At 21.3% G+C, this 18,937-nt stretch overlaps 3 protein-coding genes across 12 annotated transcripts in view; 2 read left to right on the plus strand and 1 right to left on the minus strand.

The window, feature by feature from the left end:
• The window catches only part of LOC122507861 (venom dipeptidyl peptidase 4), a 607,787-nt gene extending 597,540 nt beyond the window's left edge, over positions 1-10,247 (plus strand). For all 5 annotated transcript variants that reach the window (XM_043620807.1, XM_043620809.1, XM_043620806.1 and 2 more), the window contains 3 exons: positions 3,677-3,837; positions 7,075-7,295; positions 9,877-10,247. In XM_043620807.1, the coding sequence (XP_043476742.1) occupies positions 3,677-3,837; positions 7,075-7,295; positions 9,877-9,975 (481 nt within the window). In that variant the 3' untranslated portion in view covers positions 9,976-10,247. The remainder of the gene's footprint in view (positions 1-3,676; positions 3,838-7,074; positions 7,296-9,876) is intronic.
• A 1,352-nt stretch (positions 10,248-11,599) lies between these two features.
• Positions 11,600-13,350, minus strand: LOC122507883 (DNA-directed RNA polymerase I subunit RPA12). The gene is made up of 3 exons (XM_043620852.1): positions 13,104-13,350; positions 11,804-12,020; positions 11,600-11,720 (listed from the first exon to the last, which is right to left on the minus strand). The coding sequence occupies exons 1-3, from the start codon at positions 13,240-13,242 to the stop codon at positions 11,696-11,698; spliced, it is 381 nt and encodes a 126-aa protein (XP_043476787.1). The 5' UTR covers positions 13,243-13,350; the 3' UTR covers positions 11,600-11,695.
• A 16-nt stretch (positions 13,351-13,366) lies between these two features.
• LOC122507877 lies at positions 13,367-18,692 on the plus strand. Of its 6 annotated transcripts, none has more exons than XM_043620839.1 (5): positions 13,367-13,495; positions 14,500-14,605; positions 16,746-16,865; positions 17,170-17,506; positions 18,301-18,692. In XM_043620839.1, exons 2-5 carry the CDS (start codon positions 14,529-14,531, stop codon positions 18,511-18,513), a joined length of 747 nt encoding a protein of 248 aa, XP_043476774.1. In that variant the 5' UTR covers positions 13,367-13,495; positions 14,500-14,528; the 3' UTR covers positions 18,514-18,692. The 6 variants fall into 6 exon arrangements, with proteins under 6 accessions (XP_043476774.1, XP_043476778.1, XP_043476776.1 ...); XM_043620841.1 differs by lacking the exon at positions 13,367-13,495 and adding an exon at positions 13,564-13,925; XM_043620838.1 differs by lacking the exon at positions 13,367-13,495 and adding an exon at positions 13,566-13,935.
• The last annotated feature ends 245 nt before the right edge of the window (positions 18,693-18,937 follow it).

The following is an 18,937-nucleotide window of genomic DNA, read 5'->3' on the forward strand; positions in this document are numbered from 1 at the left end:
GCGGGTGAGATGGCATTTGAGAGCAATGTCAAATGGTAAATATATATATATACATATATGAAGGGGTGCGAAAGAGAAGGCGACAAGGGAACAGGGCAAAGGTGAAGGCAGAGGCTTGCGATTCCGCAATCGCTTGGCTGGATTCCAATTTCGCGACTGACTTTTTACACGACGGACGCGACGCGCCAGCAAAACACCCGGCATCGGTTACGCCCAGTCGTCGCTTCTTCTCTGCACCAAAAGAGAGCCATCCAAACGCGATCCATGCTCGGTGACTGAACTCCCTTTCTCTGAATTCAAAAAAAAAAAAAAAAAAAAAAAAAAAAAAATCCCACAAAACTAAAACCCAAAATTTTTGGAAACTCGCCTGAAAAAGCTGTCGATCTGTTGATTATTTCCCACTCTGTATAATAAATTAGTTTAAAAGAAATCAACTCCTTATGATATTAAAATTGTTACCAAAAAAAAAAAAAAACGTTTTCAGTAGAACCTCGATAATCGAATAGAATCAAAAACTTCAATTTTTAGTTTGGAAAAATTTTTATTTTACTAACAAAAATCGAATAAAATGAAATTTTATCGACAGTCTTTTGATTTTTAAAGTAAATAAGTACCTTAAAAAAAAAGATAAATGCAAAAATATCCGTCAAAAATCAATAAAAAGAAAATCAAATTTTTAAATAAAAAAAAAAGATTTTTTTCCAAATTATTGAGGTTTCACTGTAAATAAAAAAATCTATCATCGGGAAAAAAATTCCATACGCGACCACAACGAGAACAGAAGAATTTTCTTATGCTCGACAATGCCAGAGGATATTGAACATGATAGAAGGATGTTGAGACTTATATTGTAAAGAAAAAAAAATATCAACTTCCGACTTCCGTTCATGCAAATCATGCGCGAATTTTTATTTCCGTCTTTCAATATTTTCTTTCCGATTTAAAATATTTCTCTTGTAATTTTAATAAACTTTTGTTTCTACTCTACATTTCTATTTAACATTAAAAAAGAATTTTTTACACATTTTCTATAAATTATTATGATTACAGAAAAAAAAATCCAATCTAAAAAATCTAGACCTAAACATAAAAAAAAAAGTCCAAAGTACAAAAAATCGAAAATAAAAATGTTCAAAGTCAAAAACGCCAAAATAAATAAAAACGTCCAAAATAAATAATGAAACATGTGAAAAAGCCACGTTTTTAATTTTTACTCTATAAAATCGGAATTTAAAATGTTAATATTTAAAATCGCAGGATTTTAATTATTTACATAAATAATGAAATACTTCACAAAAATTCAATTATTTTCATAAAAGAAAAATTCTTCACAGAAATTCAATTATTTTCATAAATGTCAAAAAAATTCTTTACAATAATTTAATTATTTTCTTAAATAAAAAAATTTCAGCAATTTTGATAAAATTCTTTGAAAAAATTCAATGATCTTTTTTAAATATAATTTCAATTAAATTACTCGATTAATTTAATTATTTTCAGAAATTTAAATACATTCGATTCAAAGTCATCGAAATGTGCAACTCAAAAAAAAAAAGGAAAATTTCATTCAAGGCAGCCACTTAAATTTTTATACCTCATTTTTTTTATTCGATTTTTAATTACTTTGGACTTTTTGACCAGGACAAAAAATTCAAAAATTAAGTCCAAAGTAAAACTATTTTTCTTTTTACCTTTTTTGGATTCCATTTTCTTTGGATTTTACTTGTTTATTATCAAATAAATATTTTCTTGAATCAAATAATTAAAATTTCTATTTTTATTTAAATCAAAAGAATTGTATTTGTTTCAGTAATTTTAGTGTTTAAAGTAAATACCATTTAATTAAAAAAATAATTTTCATCAAGATAATAATTTAGTAAAATTTAATAAATAAATAAATTTAATTAAATTGCCATTTAATAATTAAATAAATTGCACGTATATGGTCCAATAATTTCAGTATTTGAAGTAAACACCATTTAATAACTCCAATAAAAATTATTTGATACAAATAAAGATTTTATTTCTATTTAAATGATAATTTAAATTTAATTAAATAAGTAATTTCAGTATTTGAAGTAAATAACATTTAATTAAATAATTAACTTTAATAAAATAATAACAGTTTATTTAAATAATAGTAATTCAATAAAATTTAATAAATGAATTAGTTTAAATGAATTTAATTAAAGTACCATTTGATAATTAAATAATTTGTAGGCATTTGGTCCAATAATTTCAGTATTTTGAAGTAAATGCTTCAATAAAATGCAATGCAATGCAATAAAATTTATTTGATACAAAGAAACATTTAATTAATATCAGAAAAAAATTATTTGGTACAAATAAATATTTATTTAACAATAGAAAATTAATCGTTTATTTGAATCAAATAACATTTTTTTGCTTTCTCGTTGAATTATTTTAATTACTCTAATTATTTTTAAAAACTTATTCTTACGTGTGTGAAGATCACGACGTTTATCATTAACGATTGGAAGAAAAACAATTTTTTTTTTACTCAGAAAACAATATTTTACGTTTACGAATTTTCTGTTTTCTTTTGCAAATTTTTCCATAATCAAGAAAAATTAAAAAAAAATTTTTAATAGAAAATTATTTTTTCTTCTAAATTGTTGATTACTTATTTATTTCAATCGCAACATTAGAAATCTTGTAAACTTCACCAAAGTAATTTTTCTCTTATTTCGAGTGAATTATTAAAGTTGTCCACTAATTAAAGTTTGAGAAAAAGAAATCAGTAAAATTGGTTTTCCACCAATTTTACTGATTTTTTTGTTCTCAAATTTTAATTAGTGAACAACTTTAATAATTTAGAATTAGAGTGCAGAGAAACTTCTAAATTTGCACGATTATAAAAGTCATGTTCACTTTTATTTTCCATCTTCTGGCAGTTAAAATTTATAGTCTTTAAAAGTTTAGGCATAACTCATAAAATTAAAATCAGTAAACAAAGCGTGGTGAAAAAAAGCAAACCTCGAAGATTTAGTTGGAAAATGAACGTAAAATCCAATTTAAAGTTTAAACTCGTTATAAAGGGTAATATAAGAAAATCGACCAGAATTGAAACTTACTACTGCTTGACCTAGGCAAAATTAAATTAGAAGAAAGCAAAGAATATCTCACAGGGTAAAAGAGAGAAAAAAAAACTTTTCCTTTTTTCATCCCTCTCTCTCTTTATAGATGAATTGTAACCAAAAGGGGAAAATTTTCCAATTACTTCCCAAAAACTTTTTTTAAGAAAATATTTTCTAGAGCACATTGAACAAAAAGAAATTTCTTTCCTAAGCACAAAGTTTAATAACATAAAAAAAAAACATTTTAAATGACTCTTTTAAAACTTTTTCTCTCCCCCTTATATTTATTTTTATTACGAATTCACACTAAATCAAACATCAGTGAATTTATCCAATATCAAACAGGAAAGAATGTTTTATAGCGGATTGTAAAACTCGTCAACTATTTATGAACACTTGACTTAAAAATTTCTCCCTTTTGTTTTGATTTATATGGAAAAATAAAAAGCTGAAATTTATTTCAAACTTCTCTCTTATTGATTTAGAAAAGAAGTTCTTTTTGTCAATAAAAAAAGAATCGTAGATACAATGCGTGCGGAATTTCATACTGAATATAAGAAAAATTGTTTTGCTTCAAGGTATCTTAAGAAGAAGTTCTCGTTCATCGATCGAAGAAGAACTGCAATATGGGGATGGAGTTATGGTGGTTATGCGGCAGGAATGGCTCTAGTCACTGATACAACTGATGTTTTCAAATGCGGAATGTCAGTTGCTCCCGTAACTGATTGGGCACTTTACGGTAAATCATCTTCCAAATAAATTCTAATTTTCAAAAAAAAAAATTATAATTCGATTTTATATTGTTCTCCTACAACTATTTTTTTAACAATTTTAATAAATAATTAAATAATAATAATAAATAAATATTTAAATAATAATTAATGAGACAAATAACAATCGTAATAAAAAATCATTATCGAGGTTCCAGGCTTCGTACTCGATAAATTAATTTTAAAAAAGTAGCGTTAAGACTGAAAAGAAGAGCTATCGAAAAGATAAATTACATTAAAAATTTAAAAAAAAAATAAAACTATTTAAAATATAAAATTTATTTTAATTAAATTTAACAAAATTCTCTAATCGGAAATTTAAATTAATCTTTGTAAATAATTTACGAAAATTTTACTATCTTCGAAAAATTTTAATTACAATTTTTCAAAATACTAATTTTCTTCATAATTTCCAAATTAAATTACATTCAAAACTTGAATAACTTTTCTTAAATAAATATTTAAATACTTAATTATTTTTCTACAGAAATTAAAAATATTTTAAATTTTTAAATAACTTCAATTTAAAAAACGTTTTGGAATTCAACTATTTCTAGCAATTACAACTGTAATTCTTCAAAAATTAAATAAATTTAATGTTGAAATTTAAAAATAAATTTATTCAAGACGCCAATAATCTTTTAAAAAATAATAAATTAATCAAATTTAAAAAAAAAATAAAAAATTATTAGTTTTACAACAATTAAAATTTTCAAAGATTTCAATTCATTAAAAATCAAAAAGGAAAATTCAATTATTTAAATACAAAAATAAATAATTTATTGAACAACAATTTATTGAATATTTCTATTGAAAATAGAAAGAAAATTAAAATCTTATAAAGAATTTTATCAGCGTTTTTAAAAATAATTCAATTCTTTCAAAAAAAATTTAATTAAATTTTTAAGAATAGATGAATTTTTCGAGGAATTCATTGAAAATTGCATTAAAAATAATTGAAATTCTGAGATAAATTTTATTATTTAAAAAAATAATTGAATTTTGGCGATGAATTTTATTAGAATTCTGAAAAAATAAATGAATTCCTGCGAATAATTTTATTATTTTAGAAAATAATTGAATTCTTGCCTAAAAATTTTATTACTTAAGAAAATAATTGAATTCTTCAGAAGAATTTTATTATTTAAGAAAATAATTGAGTTCTTGAAAAAATTTTATTATTTCTGAAAATAATTGAATTTTGGCAAAACATTTTTCTATTTTTAAAAATAATTTTACTATTTAAGAAAATAATTGAATTCTTGAGAAGAATTTTACTATTTTTAAAAATAATTGAATTGTTAAGAAGAATTCCTGAGAAGAATTTTTCTGTTTTTACAAATAATTGAATTGTTAAAAATAATTCCTGAGAAGAATTTAAAATTTTTTTTAAATAATTTAATCCTTGCGAAGAATTTCAATATTTTTAAAGATAATTAAAAAATAATTATAAATTTTTTAAAATAATTGAATTCTTTCAAAAATATTTAATAAAATTCCATTAAAAATAATGAAAATTTAACGATGAATTCTATTATTTAAGAAAATAATTTAATTTTGGCAATAAATTTTATTATTTAAGAAAATAATTGAATTCTTGAAAAGAATTTTATTAAAATTATTCTAAATTATTCAATTCTCATGAAAAATTTTAATATTTCTTTTTTCTTGATAACAATTTTATATAAAATATTTTAATTAATTGAATTTTTATGAAAATTTTATTATTTAAAAAAATAATTAAATTCTTGCGAAGAATAATTCAAGGATTTTTAAAAACAGTAAGATTATTTTACTATTTTTAAAAATAATTGAATTGTTACAAAGAATTTATTAAAATTTTGGAAAATAATTGAATTCTTTCGAAAAATGTTATTAAAACTTTTTTAAAATAATTGAATTCCTGAGAAGAATTTAAAAATTTATGAAAATAATTGAATTTTGGCGAAGCATTTTACTATTTTTAAAAATAATTAAATTAATTCGAAAAATTAATTTAAATTTCAGAAAATAATTGAATTGTTTCGAAAAATTTCATTAAAAATATTAAAAAGTATATATATCTGAATTACTGAGAAGAATTTTACTATTTAAGAAAATAATTGAATTCTTGCGAAGAATTTTACTATTTTTAAAAATAATTGAATTGTTACAAAGAATTCCTGACAAGAATTTTACTATTTTTAAAAATAATTAAATTGTTTCAAAGAATTTATTGAAATTTTTTAAAATATAATTGAATTCATTCAAAAATATTTAATAAAATTGCATTAAAAATAATTAAAATTCGGAGATGAATTTTATTATTTAAGAAAATAATTGAATTTTGGCGAAGAATTTTATTATTTTTAAAAATTATTAAATTCCTGTTGAATATTTAATATAAAATATTTTGATTAATTGAATTTCTATGAAAATTTTTTTATTTATGAAAATAATTAAATAATTTAACGAATTTTATTATTTTTATTATTATTTTATTATTAATTTATATCTTTCTTCTTTAACTATTTTTTAACAATTTTAATAATAATTAATGATGCAATAATAATCGTAATATAAATGCATCAAGAACTTAGGTAATAATTTTTGTTTTGAAAATTTTAAATCCCTAATAATTAGTTCGTTCAACTGATCTACAATATTTTTATTATTATTTGTCTCGTTTGGATTTTATGAAAAAAATTATTTTGTTTATTAAAAAAATTAACAGAGTAAATGGTAAAATTTACACTATTTTCTAAAATTGACTTAGAAAAAAAAATTTCTTCCACGAAAAATTACATTCAAATTCCATGAAAAATTCAGAATTAGAAAATATTCCCTCATTTGAATAAAAATTAGAATCTCAGTGGAGCAGAATAAAAATTCTCTTTGATTTTGCGATTGAGTGCTTGATGGACGAAAAAAGAGAACACAAAAAAGATTTATAGAGGGAAAATATAAATGAGACATAATTCATTATCTCTTTTGTAATCAAGCATGAAACTTTTGGTTGTTAGACATTAATTTAGATGACAGAAGAAAAGCTTTTTGAAAGCGCAGTGTGTCTTGTATTCGTGATAATTACCAGACGCTACTGGTACTGTGTCAAAAGCGAATTTTACTCCTTTGTTATCCAACAAACTCATTAATCTCGCGCACTTACGTAACATTGCTCGCGTTAGCTGTTGGTTCGTATAATTAATAACTTGTTTTAATTACAGATTCAATTTATACTGAGAGGTTTATGGGTTTACCATCATCGGCTGACAATTTAAAGGGCTATGAGGAAGCACAATTGCTTAAAAAAGTCGATAAGGAGAGTGGATTTAAGACAAAGGGCTACTATTTAATTCACGGCACTTTCGATGACAACGTTCACTATCAACAATCATTAATGCTTGCCAAAGTGCTCGAGCAAAAAGATATCTTATTCCGACAACAGGTAAAAATCCCTCCTCAAAAAAAAAAATAACCAAATCTCCAAAAAATATTTAGTATCTAAATATTAAGTAATAAAATTTACATAAAATAATTTTAAAAATTTGTTAAATCTTCCATATTAATATAATAGTTGTACTCCGATAATCTGATCGCAGTTTGAACGTAGTTTTTATTTTTTTATTTTTTTGCATTCTTTGTTTTCTAACTTTTTCAATCATTTTTAATAATTTTTCTCTTTAAATGTTTTCAAATTATAAATTAGTTCATTAATTAATTAATTAACATTGAATTCCTTTAAAGAATTTTATTATTTATGAAAATAATTGAATTCTTACAAAGAATTTTATTAAAATTTTTTTAAATCCTAATTAAATTCTTCTAAAGAATTTCTTTGGTTTTTTTTAACACTAGAGTTTCTTAAACATTTTTAATTGTAAATTTAAAATGTAATTGAATTTTATGAAGAATTTCTTTCAAGTTTTTATAATAATCGAGTTTGTTAATAATTGAAATTAAACATTTGATTAAATTTTATTAACATTCTTAAAAAGTAATTAGTCTGAGAATGTTATTACCAATTTTGTAAACTATTTAATTCATTCAAGAAATTTTATTAAAAAATTAAAAATAATTGAATTCTTTTGGAGAATGTCTTTAAGTTTTTTGAAAACAATGTAGTTTTTTAAATAATTTTAATAGAAAATTAAGAAAATAATTGAATTCCTGAGAAGAATGTTAATATTTGTAAAAATGATTTAATTTTTGGAAAGTATTTTACAATTTATAAAAATAATTGAATTTCTTTGAAAAAATGATATTATTTATGAAAATAATTGAATTCTTCAAATAATTGTATTAAAATTTTTGAAAATCCTAATTAAATTCTCCTAAAGAATTTCTTTATATTTTTTGAAAACAATGTTTTTTAAATAATTTTAATGGAAAATTAAAAAAATAATTGAATTCCTGAGAAGAATTTCTTTCAAGTTTTTATAAAATTTTAAGAAAATAATTAAATTTGTCTCAGAATTTTACTAACAATTTTTTAAATTATTTAATTAATTGAAGAAATTTTATTAAAAAATTAAAAATAATTGAATTCTTTTGAAGAATTTCTTTAAGTTTTTCGAAAACAATGTAGTTTTTCTAATAATTTTACTGGAAATTAAGAAAATAATTGAATTCTTGAGAACAATTTTAATATTTGTAAAAATGATTTAATTTTTGGAAATTATCTTACTATTTATAAAAATAATTGAATTCTTTTGAAGAATTTCTGTAAGTTTTTTGAAAACAATGCAGTTTTTTTTTAAATTTAATGGAAAATTAAGAAAATAATTGAATTACTGAGAAGAATTTTAATATTTGTAAAAAGAATTTAATTCTTGGAAAGTATTTTACTATTTTAAAAAAATAATTGAATTTCTGCGAAAAAATGATGTTATTCATGAAAATAATTTAATTCTTCGAAGAATTGTATTAATTTATTTTTAAAAATTTTTAATAATTTTTTTAATAATTAAAATTAAACATTTGATTGAATTTTTTAAAAATTTATAGAAAATAATTAAATTCTTCTCGGAATTTTTTTTTACAATTTTTCCAAATAATTTAAATCATTAAAAGAATTCTGTTCAAATATTAAAAACAATTTTGAATTCTTTCGAACAATATTTTTAATTATTTTAATATAATCGATTTTGTTAATACATAATGTGTAATTAAGAATTTTACTATTAAATTCTATTAAAATAATGAATAAAAAATTGAATTCTTTTAAACAATTTCATTAGAGTTATTGTAAACAATTAAATTCTTTAGAAGACTTTTCATTAAGTTTTTTGAATAATTTTAATTGAAAATTTTCAAAATAATTGAATTTTTTTCAAGTTTTCAAAATAATTGTGTCTGTTAATATTAATAATTATAATTAAAATTTTGATTATTAAATTTTATTAAAGATTTTAAAAAATAATTGAATTCTTCCATACAATGTTATTATTTATAAAAAAAATTTAATTCTTGAGAAGAATTGTTCTATTTTTAAAAATAATTGAATTCTTCCAAAGAATATTATTATTTTTAGAAAATAATTGAATTCTTGCGATGAATTTCACTATTTCTAAAAATAATTGAATTATTTTCAAGAATTTATTACATTTTTAGAAAATAGTTGAATTATTTTCAAGAATTTATTACATTTTTAGAAAATAATTAAATTATTTACAAGAATTTATTACATTTTTAGAAAATAATTAAATTCTTTCGAAAAAATTAATTTAAAAATTTTCTTAAATAATTGAATTCTTCCGTATATTATTATTTATAAATATAATTGAATTCTGGCGAATAATTTCATTATTTTTAAAAATAATTGAATTGTTTAGAAGAATGTATTAAAATTTTAGAAAAAAAATTGAATTCTTTCAAAAATATTGAATAAAATTGCATTAAAAATAAATGAATCCGTTCATGAAATTTTATCAAAATGTTGTAATTTGCATAATTTTACTATAATTAAAATTTTTTATTAACAAAATAATATTTATTCAATATAAAAAATATTATCCACTATATTACAGACCTACACGGACGAAGATCACGGAATCGCTCAATCACGCTTTCATCTCTATCACTCTTTGGAAAATTTCCTCGACGAATGTTTCGAAACATCCTCCTGATCAACGCATTTTTATTGAAGATTATTAGGAATTTACATTGTCAATCATATTTTGTAAATAATAAAAATTTTTGCCAAATGTACATAGTTTATGTACAAAAAAAAAGAATTGTAATATTGTGCGTGTTCTTGTAAATATGAAAGAAAAAAATTTTTAATAACGACAAAGATCGTCGTGATTAAATGTGCCAAGTCGAGTGTAACAATTGGATTTAAAGTTGTTTTTATATTTAACAGAAAAAATAATTAAATAAAAAAAGAGAGAGATATAAACAGATATTTATAAATAAAGAAAAGAAAAAAAAACTCCTTTTGTTATACTCAAAAGATCAAATGAAATCAATCGATTTCGAATACCTGATCGTAACGACCTAAAATTATTAGAGTTTGTACTTATTTACGAGTTAGACACTTTTTAGTACGTGAACAAGTTTTTTAAAACCAGCTATTTTATGAGGAAACTTTGTTACTTAAGGAGTAATTTTATATAGAAGCACACAAGGGAAAGGAAAGGTATAAACTTGCAATCTTTCGAATAACTGATCCTATACTTGCTTCTGTTGGTTATACATATATAATATATATATATATATTCTTTCAAGAACAATTTTCATTAAAGTATGATAATATATTTTACGTAACTCAGTTATATATAGAATACTCTATTAAAATTCACGAACAAAAATTAATATTTTTTTTGGTGAAGAAATTTCCTCTCACTCTCGATAATTTTGAAGGAATATTTCTCTTGTGCGAGGCAACGAGTATTAGATAAACGAAGATTATTGTATTATAATTATTTTTACAATCAACGATACTTTTTCTTACGAATCTAATTTTAATTATATCATTGTATTAGCATTATTATTAATTACTACTTTTTAATAATTTTTCCTAGTACTCCGTTTCTCAATTTAAATAATCCTCGAGAATAAAATACAGTAAAACCTCGTCAAGACGAAAATATCTCTCCGTTTCATTTTACCCCGAAAATCAATTTTTACTGCAGTCAGTAAAAGTATTTTTAAGTTTTCAAAACGTTCAGAACTTTCAAAAATATTTTTGCTCCCTTAAACATTTCCCTCTTCTCCATTTTTTTTTTCCTCTTATCGAGGTTCGACTGTACATTTACTAATTTTCACTCTTATTTCTGTACAAAAACAAAATGTGATTGAAATTTTCTTTTGTAATTTTAGAATAGCATATCTTACAAATTGTTAACAATATAAGTCACGTCATTTAATAATAATAATAAAAATAATAATAATAATAATAAAAATAATAGTAATAATAAAAAAAAGAATGCACAGTAGTGTAAATATGCAACTATCACGTTTTAAAGATTATATATATAAAAAAAAAATTTTTGTAAATCAAGGACCACTGCGAGCAATTTTAAAGGTGGATCAAAGTGAATTTATTGAAATGATTGTTAATAATAATTCTTAAATCTTGAACTCAATTGTACATAAAGATTACTTAATTAATTGTATAACTGATTGTAGAGAAAATGTTGTTGCGAGAAAACTTGTGCGAATTAAACTCGTAGTTTTGCAAAAGTTGCTTGAAAAAAAAATTCACTATCAATTATTTGTTGAGTGTATTAAAAAAAATAAAACTCTATGTTTTAATAATAAAAAAAATATCTTTTATTTTCTACTTCTCGTGTTCCTTATCTCGTAATATAAAGAAGAAAATTGTCCAGGTAAATCCCAAGTCTTTTACGAATTTTCAGTTTCCTTGAACCTAAAAAATAAAATTTTAATTTTAAATAAAGAAATTTTCAATTTTAGATTTTATTTTTTTATTTTTGCTGAAAGAATACTCACTTGCACTTTGTACAGGTGTAAAATACCGTTTGTCCTTCATCAGCTGAGCGCATTTGTAAAGTGGCATAGGACATTTTATTATTTTTGCACTGAGGACATTGTCGTTCAACGATTGGTCCTTCAGGTTCGTCATCTTCTTCCTCATCGCCACGTTTTGCATTTAATGTACTTCTGTCCCTAAATTTAACTTGATAAGAAATATCCATTTTGCCGAAAACTAAAAAACAAATTCTTTTTTTATTTTACAACAAATTTTAATTATCATTACTAATATTTATAAATTAATCATCATTATTAAAATTTATTTACTAAATTTATTTATTAAATAATAATTTAATTAATTATATTACTAGTATAATAATAAACACAAGTAAATTTAAATTTTTCAATTTATTAATCCTACAAAATGTATTTTAATAAAACTTGTTCTTCAATTTTTAAATATTAAATTAAATTTGAAATTAAATTAAAAATTTAGACTAAATTTTAAACTAAATAAAAATAAAAATATTTTAATTGAATTGAACAAAAAAAATTAAATTATATACAATTTTTTATAACCTTTTTTACATTTTTTTGAAAATTTTTTACAATTATATTAACATAGAAATTTAAATATATAATTAAATACAATACCAAAATATTTGGGATTTATATAAGTAAAAAATGAGAATTATGAGAATTAATGAATTATATAAAAAATTATACAGATTCAGAATTTTCAATCTGATCAAAATTGTCTATTATCAAATAGCAAATGATAAGGCAGAAGATAACATTGACACAATTTTTAAAACCTTGAAACAAAAGGAAAAATAACGAGAATAAAAACTTCCTTTTAATTCATTCAGTCTGCAATTTTCCATAATCAATCATTACTAAAGCAAATATGTAATGATTTCGATAGAAAAATAATTTTCAAAAAATATCAAAAGTTTTTCAGAATATAAACAAGATAAGATAAAAAACAAGAAAAAAAGAAAAAAAGAAAAAAGAAAAAAAAATAAAAGGAAAAAGAAAAAATAAAAGAAAAAAAGCAAGAAAAAACAAAAAAAAAACAAAAAAAAAATACAAGAAAATTCAAGAAAAAAATACAAAATAACACAAGAGAAAAATAAGTTCGAAAAATAAAATTAAAGAACAAAATTTACTAAAACACAGTAATTTTCAAAAAAACTCAATCATAATCGTATTTCAAAATATTCGCGCCATATTTACGTCATCAAATATCGATCGTACGCAGCTCGAAAAAAAAAAATAAACAGAAACAGTGAAACAGAACTAACCTAAAAATACAAACCTTCTTCAGGATCCCATTTCCTTTCGCAAGCATAACAAGTGACTCGACCAATTTCAGTGCACAATGGTAAAATTGTTCCGCAATCCGGACAAAATCCCGGTGCCGTTGAAAAAGATCCGCTTTCTTTTTTTAAATCCATGATTTCTTAATAATAATTTTTCCAGAGCACAACACAATAAACACTGGGTGTAAACCTTGTAAACACTACAAACCGGAAACCGGATCAAAGGAACACGTGAACCATAAACACGCATGCGTCAAATTTTCACTTCATTTTTAAAAACAAAATAATCATTCTTCGATAATAATTAACATAAGTTTTTTTTTCTCAATGAACTTGAATTTCTAAAAACGCCCATTTCAACAAATAAAATCAGTGCGATAAAAATCAAGTAATAAATTAACCATAATAAAATTTAAAACAACATAAAGAGTAGATTTACATATTTGAAACAAAAATAAATACACTTGTTGTGTAACGTGTAATTATTGCTTATACGCATTCGTGAATTACACACAAATTGACTTTATAAACACTTATTCTATTTTGTCCCACAGATGGCATAAACTATTTTTATTGAATGATTGTTAACAATTCGTTTCAATATATTCAGCTTATAGAGTATATAAATATCAAATGGAATTAATTAATCAATTAAAACAGTTAAAAAATTAATAATTAAAAAATAAAACAATTTGTCCATTAAATAATTATTTCCTTCTTATAAAATTAGAATCAAGTTCAAGTTTATCGTGAAGTGTTTAAAAATAGTTGTTTACATACGGAAAATTGTATCATCTAATCGTCTCACGATTAAATAAGTGCGAATAAGTAATGAGATTTTAAATTTCAAAGTTAAAAATTTCGTTTCTATTGCATTATTTCAAAATAATAAAAATTATATTAATGTTTCAGTATAAAAAATATATTAATATTTTTAATAATAAGAAATAATTATTATTTCACTATTAATGAATTACGCTATTAATTAATTTTTTATTTTGTTAATTGTTTATTTTGTTTTATTTTGTATTTTTGTTATTTTTTTAATTTATTAATTAATTTATTTATTATGCTTATTATTTTTATTTAATTACTTCCTCATAGAGGAAGTATTTTTATTTATTTCTTATTTATTAATTTATTTCATTTATTTATTTAATATTATACAGATACTGAAATTTCCTATTTTATTCTATAAAAAGTATATTAATTTTCAACTAGAAAAAATTTACAATTTTCTGTATTTTTTCGATAAAAATTACAAATTGTAATTATGTAAACTATTTTAACTTAATGTAACTTTAAAATTAATGTAAAATTAATGTAACATTAAAAAAATCTACTTTTTAAAATGAAAATGTTGAATATTTACAATGTACAATTATTTTCCAGGAAAAGGAGAAATTATCATTTTCCTTAAAATGATAACAATAATGAAGATTTTTCAACTACTGAGTAGTTTATTTATAGGAACAACTTTAATACGACCTATAAATGGGTAAGTCTCATAAAGAATTATTCACTACTTTGTAAATTATATTAGAAAAATATTCATTTTTTTGAACTCTTATTATTAATTACTTTATTTATTTTTTAAATTTGATTAAATGAATAAAATAATTTTTCGAGAAATTTGATAAAAATTGTATTAAAAATAATTTAAATTCTGACAAAAATTTTATTAAAAGTTTTGAAAATAATTGAATTTCGGAGAAAAATTTTATTATTTATAAAGATATCTGAAGAATTGAATTATTTTGAAAAATTTACAAAAATTTTTCGCTAAAATTCAATTATTTTCATAAATAATAAAACTCATCGCAGAATTTCAATTATTTAAAAAAATTTTTTAGAAAATTCTTCGCAAGAATTAAATTATTATAAAATTCGGCACTAAAATTTAATTACTTTCGTAAATAACACAATTTTTCTCAATAGTTGTCAATTATTTTCATATATAATAAAATTCTTTCTAGAAAATTAATTATTTTAATAAAATGTCAATAAAATTCTTTAAAACAATTTATTTATTTTCAATTTAAATTAAATTTCTCGGAAGAATTGAATCATTTTAAAAAAATTACAAAAATTCTTTTGCAGAAATTCAATTGTTTTCATAAATAATAAAACCCATCGCAGAATTTCAATTATTATTAAAAAATTTTGATAACATTCTTGCCACGAATTTAATTAATTCTATAGAATTCTTAATTAAAAGTATAAAAAGTTCAAATTTACAAAGATTTTAACTTCAAATTCATTTTTAAATCAATATTTATTAGAGAATTCTACAAGAATTCAATTATTTAACTATAAAAATAAATATTTTATTAAACAACTAAATGTTTCTTATAATTGAATTTTGATAAAGAATTTTATCAACAAATTTTTAAATAATTCAATTCTCTTAACAAATTTTAATAAAATTTTTAAGAATAATTGCATTTTTCGAGAAATTTGATGAAAATTCTATTAAAAATAATTGAAATTCTGCCAAGAATTTTATTAAAAGTTTTGAAAATAATTGAATTTCGGAGAAAAATTTTATTATTTATAGAGATAATTGGAATTTTGACGAAAGTTTTTGTAAATTTTTAAACATAATTGGATTTTTGCGAAGAATTTTATTAAAATTATTTTGCAAAAATTGAATTGTCACGCAAAGAATTTCATTAAAATTTTTGAAAATAATTTAATTCTGTAAAGAATTTATATTAAAAATGTATTGAAAATAATACTTAAATTCTAATAAATAAATTGTATCAAAATTGAATTTCTTTGATAAATTTTAATAAAAAATTTTAAGAATATGTAATTACATTTTTCGAGGAATTTCATTAAAATTGTTTTAAAAAATAATTGAAATTCAGCATTGAGTTTTATTATTTATGAAAATAATTGAATCGCTGTAAACAATTTTATTATTTTTGAAAACAATTGAATAATAATTTATGAAAATAATTTGTAAATAATTGAAATAATTATCAAACTAATTAAATTAATTAAAATAATAATTAAATAATTAAAAATAATTGAGGAATGTTTTTGAAAATAATAAAAATTTTGCCAAGAATTCTATAAATTCATTATTTTTAATAATCAATCATATATTAAAAAATTTAACTATAATTTCAGAATTTTAGTTTAAAATTTTTTTTTTAAATCCTAGTTTTTTTATATTTTTAATTAAATTCATTTAAAATTGAAATTTTACAAAATTTTAAATCAAAATCTTTTGAAGTTCATCTACTTATATAAAAATTGTAAACGCAATTCTTTTAAAATTGAATTAATTTTGAAATATTTAAGTGAAATTGGATTTTCAGAATAAACACAATAACTTTAGAAAACAACAATATTTTCCAGGATTTCGATCAAAATTTCAGGGACATTAAAATGATAATTATCGAAATAATAATTATGAAAATAATAAAATAATAATTCACAAAATTAAGTAAATAAATTTAAAAAAGTTTTTTTCGTAAAGCTATTTTGAGTCATAGAATTTTTTTTCGTTACAATTGAATCGAAAAGTATTTCTTGAAAAATTTCTAGAAGTATTTTCTCACTGAAAGTTTATATTGTATATATACGAAATCCAATATTTTTTATCGGGCGTATAATTTTTTTGCAAACAGTTTAGAAAAGGGTGCCAAGTCGTTTGTAATGACCAATGCAAACGCTAAAAACGTGATCAGAGAGTTTGAATACTACGTTAACGTTGCAGAGGAGGAGGATATTAAGAATTCCATTATGCAGTAATTAACAGTCGTTTATGATAAATACTTGTAGATTAGCTGCACTTTCATTTCCCTTCATGCAAATTAATCACAAATTCAATGTTCCGGCATTTTCTTCCTTAATGCAACATAAATATACATTTTTTTCCACACAAAACAATAGAGGATAATTTAAAATTTTTATTTCCCATCGCAAAATTATTTACTTTATTTCTCCTATTCCCCTTATCTTATTCTCTTATATCCCCATAATTTCTTTTCCTACATTTAATTATTATTTTCCTATTCTTATCCTCTTATTTTTTCTTTTTTTTGTTTGTAGAAATAAAATAAATCTTTTCGATTTCACGACTGAGAGTAATATTGATAATTGGATGGAAATTTCGGACTCGGTTCGAACAGTTGGAAAATCAAAAGCCACACTGGTTCTTCAACGGACTCAAGTTTTTCAAAGGGCAATATTTTTTACACTCTTAAATCCACAACCAAATGGCGCAGGATTCGCCGGTGTTCGCACACTAACCAATTGGAATTTATCGTCTGTTAAAAATATCGAAATCACTTGCCGTGGTCAGGGGAACAATGAGAATTATAAAATTGTTCTCAGACACAATGGTCATCAATCGAACGAGGATATTTCCTACGAGCAATTTTTTACGGTACGTCATTTGCGAGAAAAAACATCAAAAAAATTCAATAATAAAGAAAATAAAATGGTAGAAATAATAAAAATAATAAAAAGACAGAAATAATAAAAATAGTAAAAAATAAAATTAATAAAAAATAAAAATAGTAAAAAATAAAATCAATAAAAAATCAAAATAATAAAAAAAAGAAATAATAAAAAATCAAAATAATAAAAAAAAGAAATAATAGAAAAATTGAAATAATAATAAAATAAAACACGGAAAAAATATTTTCACCTGGATCAGCTATAAGTTTCTCTGTAACAACGAAAGTTTTAATTGAAACAACTAAATATTTCGCTAAAGCAGTGAAATTTGTAGTTGTTCCAAGTAAAAATTTTTTTCCGCAAGTAATAAAAAATAGAAATAATAAAAAAAAATTGCAACATTAAAAAGTAGAAACAATAAAAAAGTAGAAATAATAAAAAATGGAAATAATAAAAAACTACAAATAATAGGTAGTAAAATAGAAATATTAAAAAAAAGAAATAAAAAATAGAAATAATGAAAAACTAAAAACAATAAAAAACTAGAAATAATAAAAAAACAGAAATAAAATAAAGAAAATATAAATAATAAAAAACTAGAAATAATAAAGAAAATAGAAATAATAAAAAATTAGAAATAATAAAAAATAGAAAATAATAAAAAAAATAGAAATAAATGAAAATCATAATAATATTAAGAAGAAAGATGCAATAAGTAATAAGGAGAAATTATATTTTGGAAAATTAAATTGACTATATTAATCGAATTTGAAATTTCAGGCGCCAATGTCAAGTGAAACATTTTCAACTGTAACAATTCCTTTGGATAATTTCAAGCCCTACTATCGTGGCAAGGAGATTATAGATGCGGATCCTTTGAATACCTCTAACATAACAATGTTCGGTTTGCAAGTTTACGGCGGCGTTTACTTGCCCATTAAACAAAAGGGAGTATCGGCTTTGGAAATCGAAACAATTGCGGCCACTTCCTAAAGTTACATCTCCTAAAAACTTTTATTCATCCTCAAGCGAGTCAACAAATAATTCCAAGTTCTATTATTTATTTCCTCACGCCGAACAACTGAATTAAATTAACTTTTTTTTCAAACTCAAAAACTACATTGTGAAATAAATCAATGATAACTTCTTTAATAAAATAAAAATAATGAAAATTGCGAAATTATTCTGCACGATAAATATTAAATCTGTTTAGAGACATAATGAAAATACTTTTTAGAAAATGATAGGCGATGGTCGTAGTCGTTAAGGCACGTGAAATGAGTGGAACTTGGGGTCAGCGGTTCGATCCTCAACGCCTCAGTGAGAAATATATTTCATTACAACAGGGCTCGAACTGGGTCCGTAAATTCCGCAAAGGTCCGGAAATTTGCTTAAAGTCCGTAAAAGTCAGTTTATT

Source organism: Leptopilina heterotoma, unplaced genomic scaffold, assembly GCF_015476425.1.
Source record: "Leptopilina heterotoma isolate Lh14 unplaced genomic scaffold, ASM1547642v1 Lhet_52, whole genome shotgun sequence".
Taxonomy (NCBI): Eukaryota; Metazoa; Arthropoda; class Insecta; order Hymenoptera; family Figitidae; genus Leptopilina; species Leptopilina heterotoma.

What these genes read in the sequence shown, in the direction of transcription:
- LOC122507883 (XM_043620852.1), bottom strand. Translation starts at nt 13,242, where the DNA reads ATGGATTTAAAAAAAGAAAGCGGATCTTTTTCAACGGCACCGGGATTT. An exon ending in GAAATGGGATCCTGAAGAAG is followed by an intron (nt 12,021 to 13,103) that starts GTTTGTATTTTT and finishes TTTGTTTTTTAG; the next exon opens with TTTTCGGCAAAATGGATATT. An exon ending in TACACCTGTACAAAGTGCAA is followed by an intron (nt 11,721 to 11,803) that starts GTGAGTATTCTT and finishes TTTATTTTTTAG; the next exon opens with GTTCAAGGAAACTGAAAATT.
- LOC122507877 (XM_043620839.1), top strand. Translation starts at nt 14,529, where the DNA reads ATGATAACAATAATGAAGATTTTTCAACTACTGAGTAGTTTATTTATA. An exon ending in ATTAAGAATTCCATTATGCA is followed by an intron (nt 16,866 to 17,169) that starts GTAATTAACAGT and finishes TTTTGTTTGTAG; the next exon opens with AAATAAAATAAATCTTTTCG. An exon ending in CCTACGAGCAATTTTTTACG is followed by an intron (nt 17,507 to 18,300) that starts GTACGTCATTTG and finishes TTGAAATTTCAG; the next exon opens with GCGCCAATGTCAAGTGAAAC.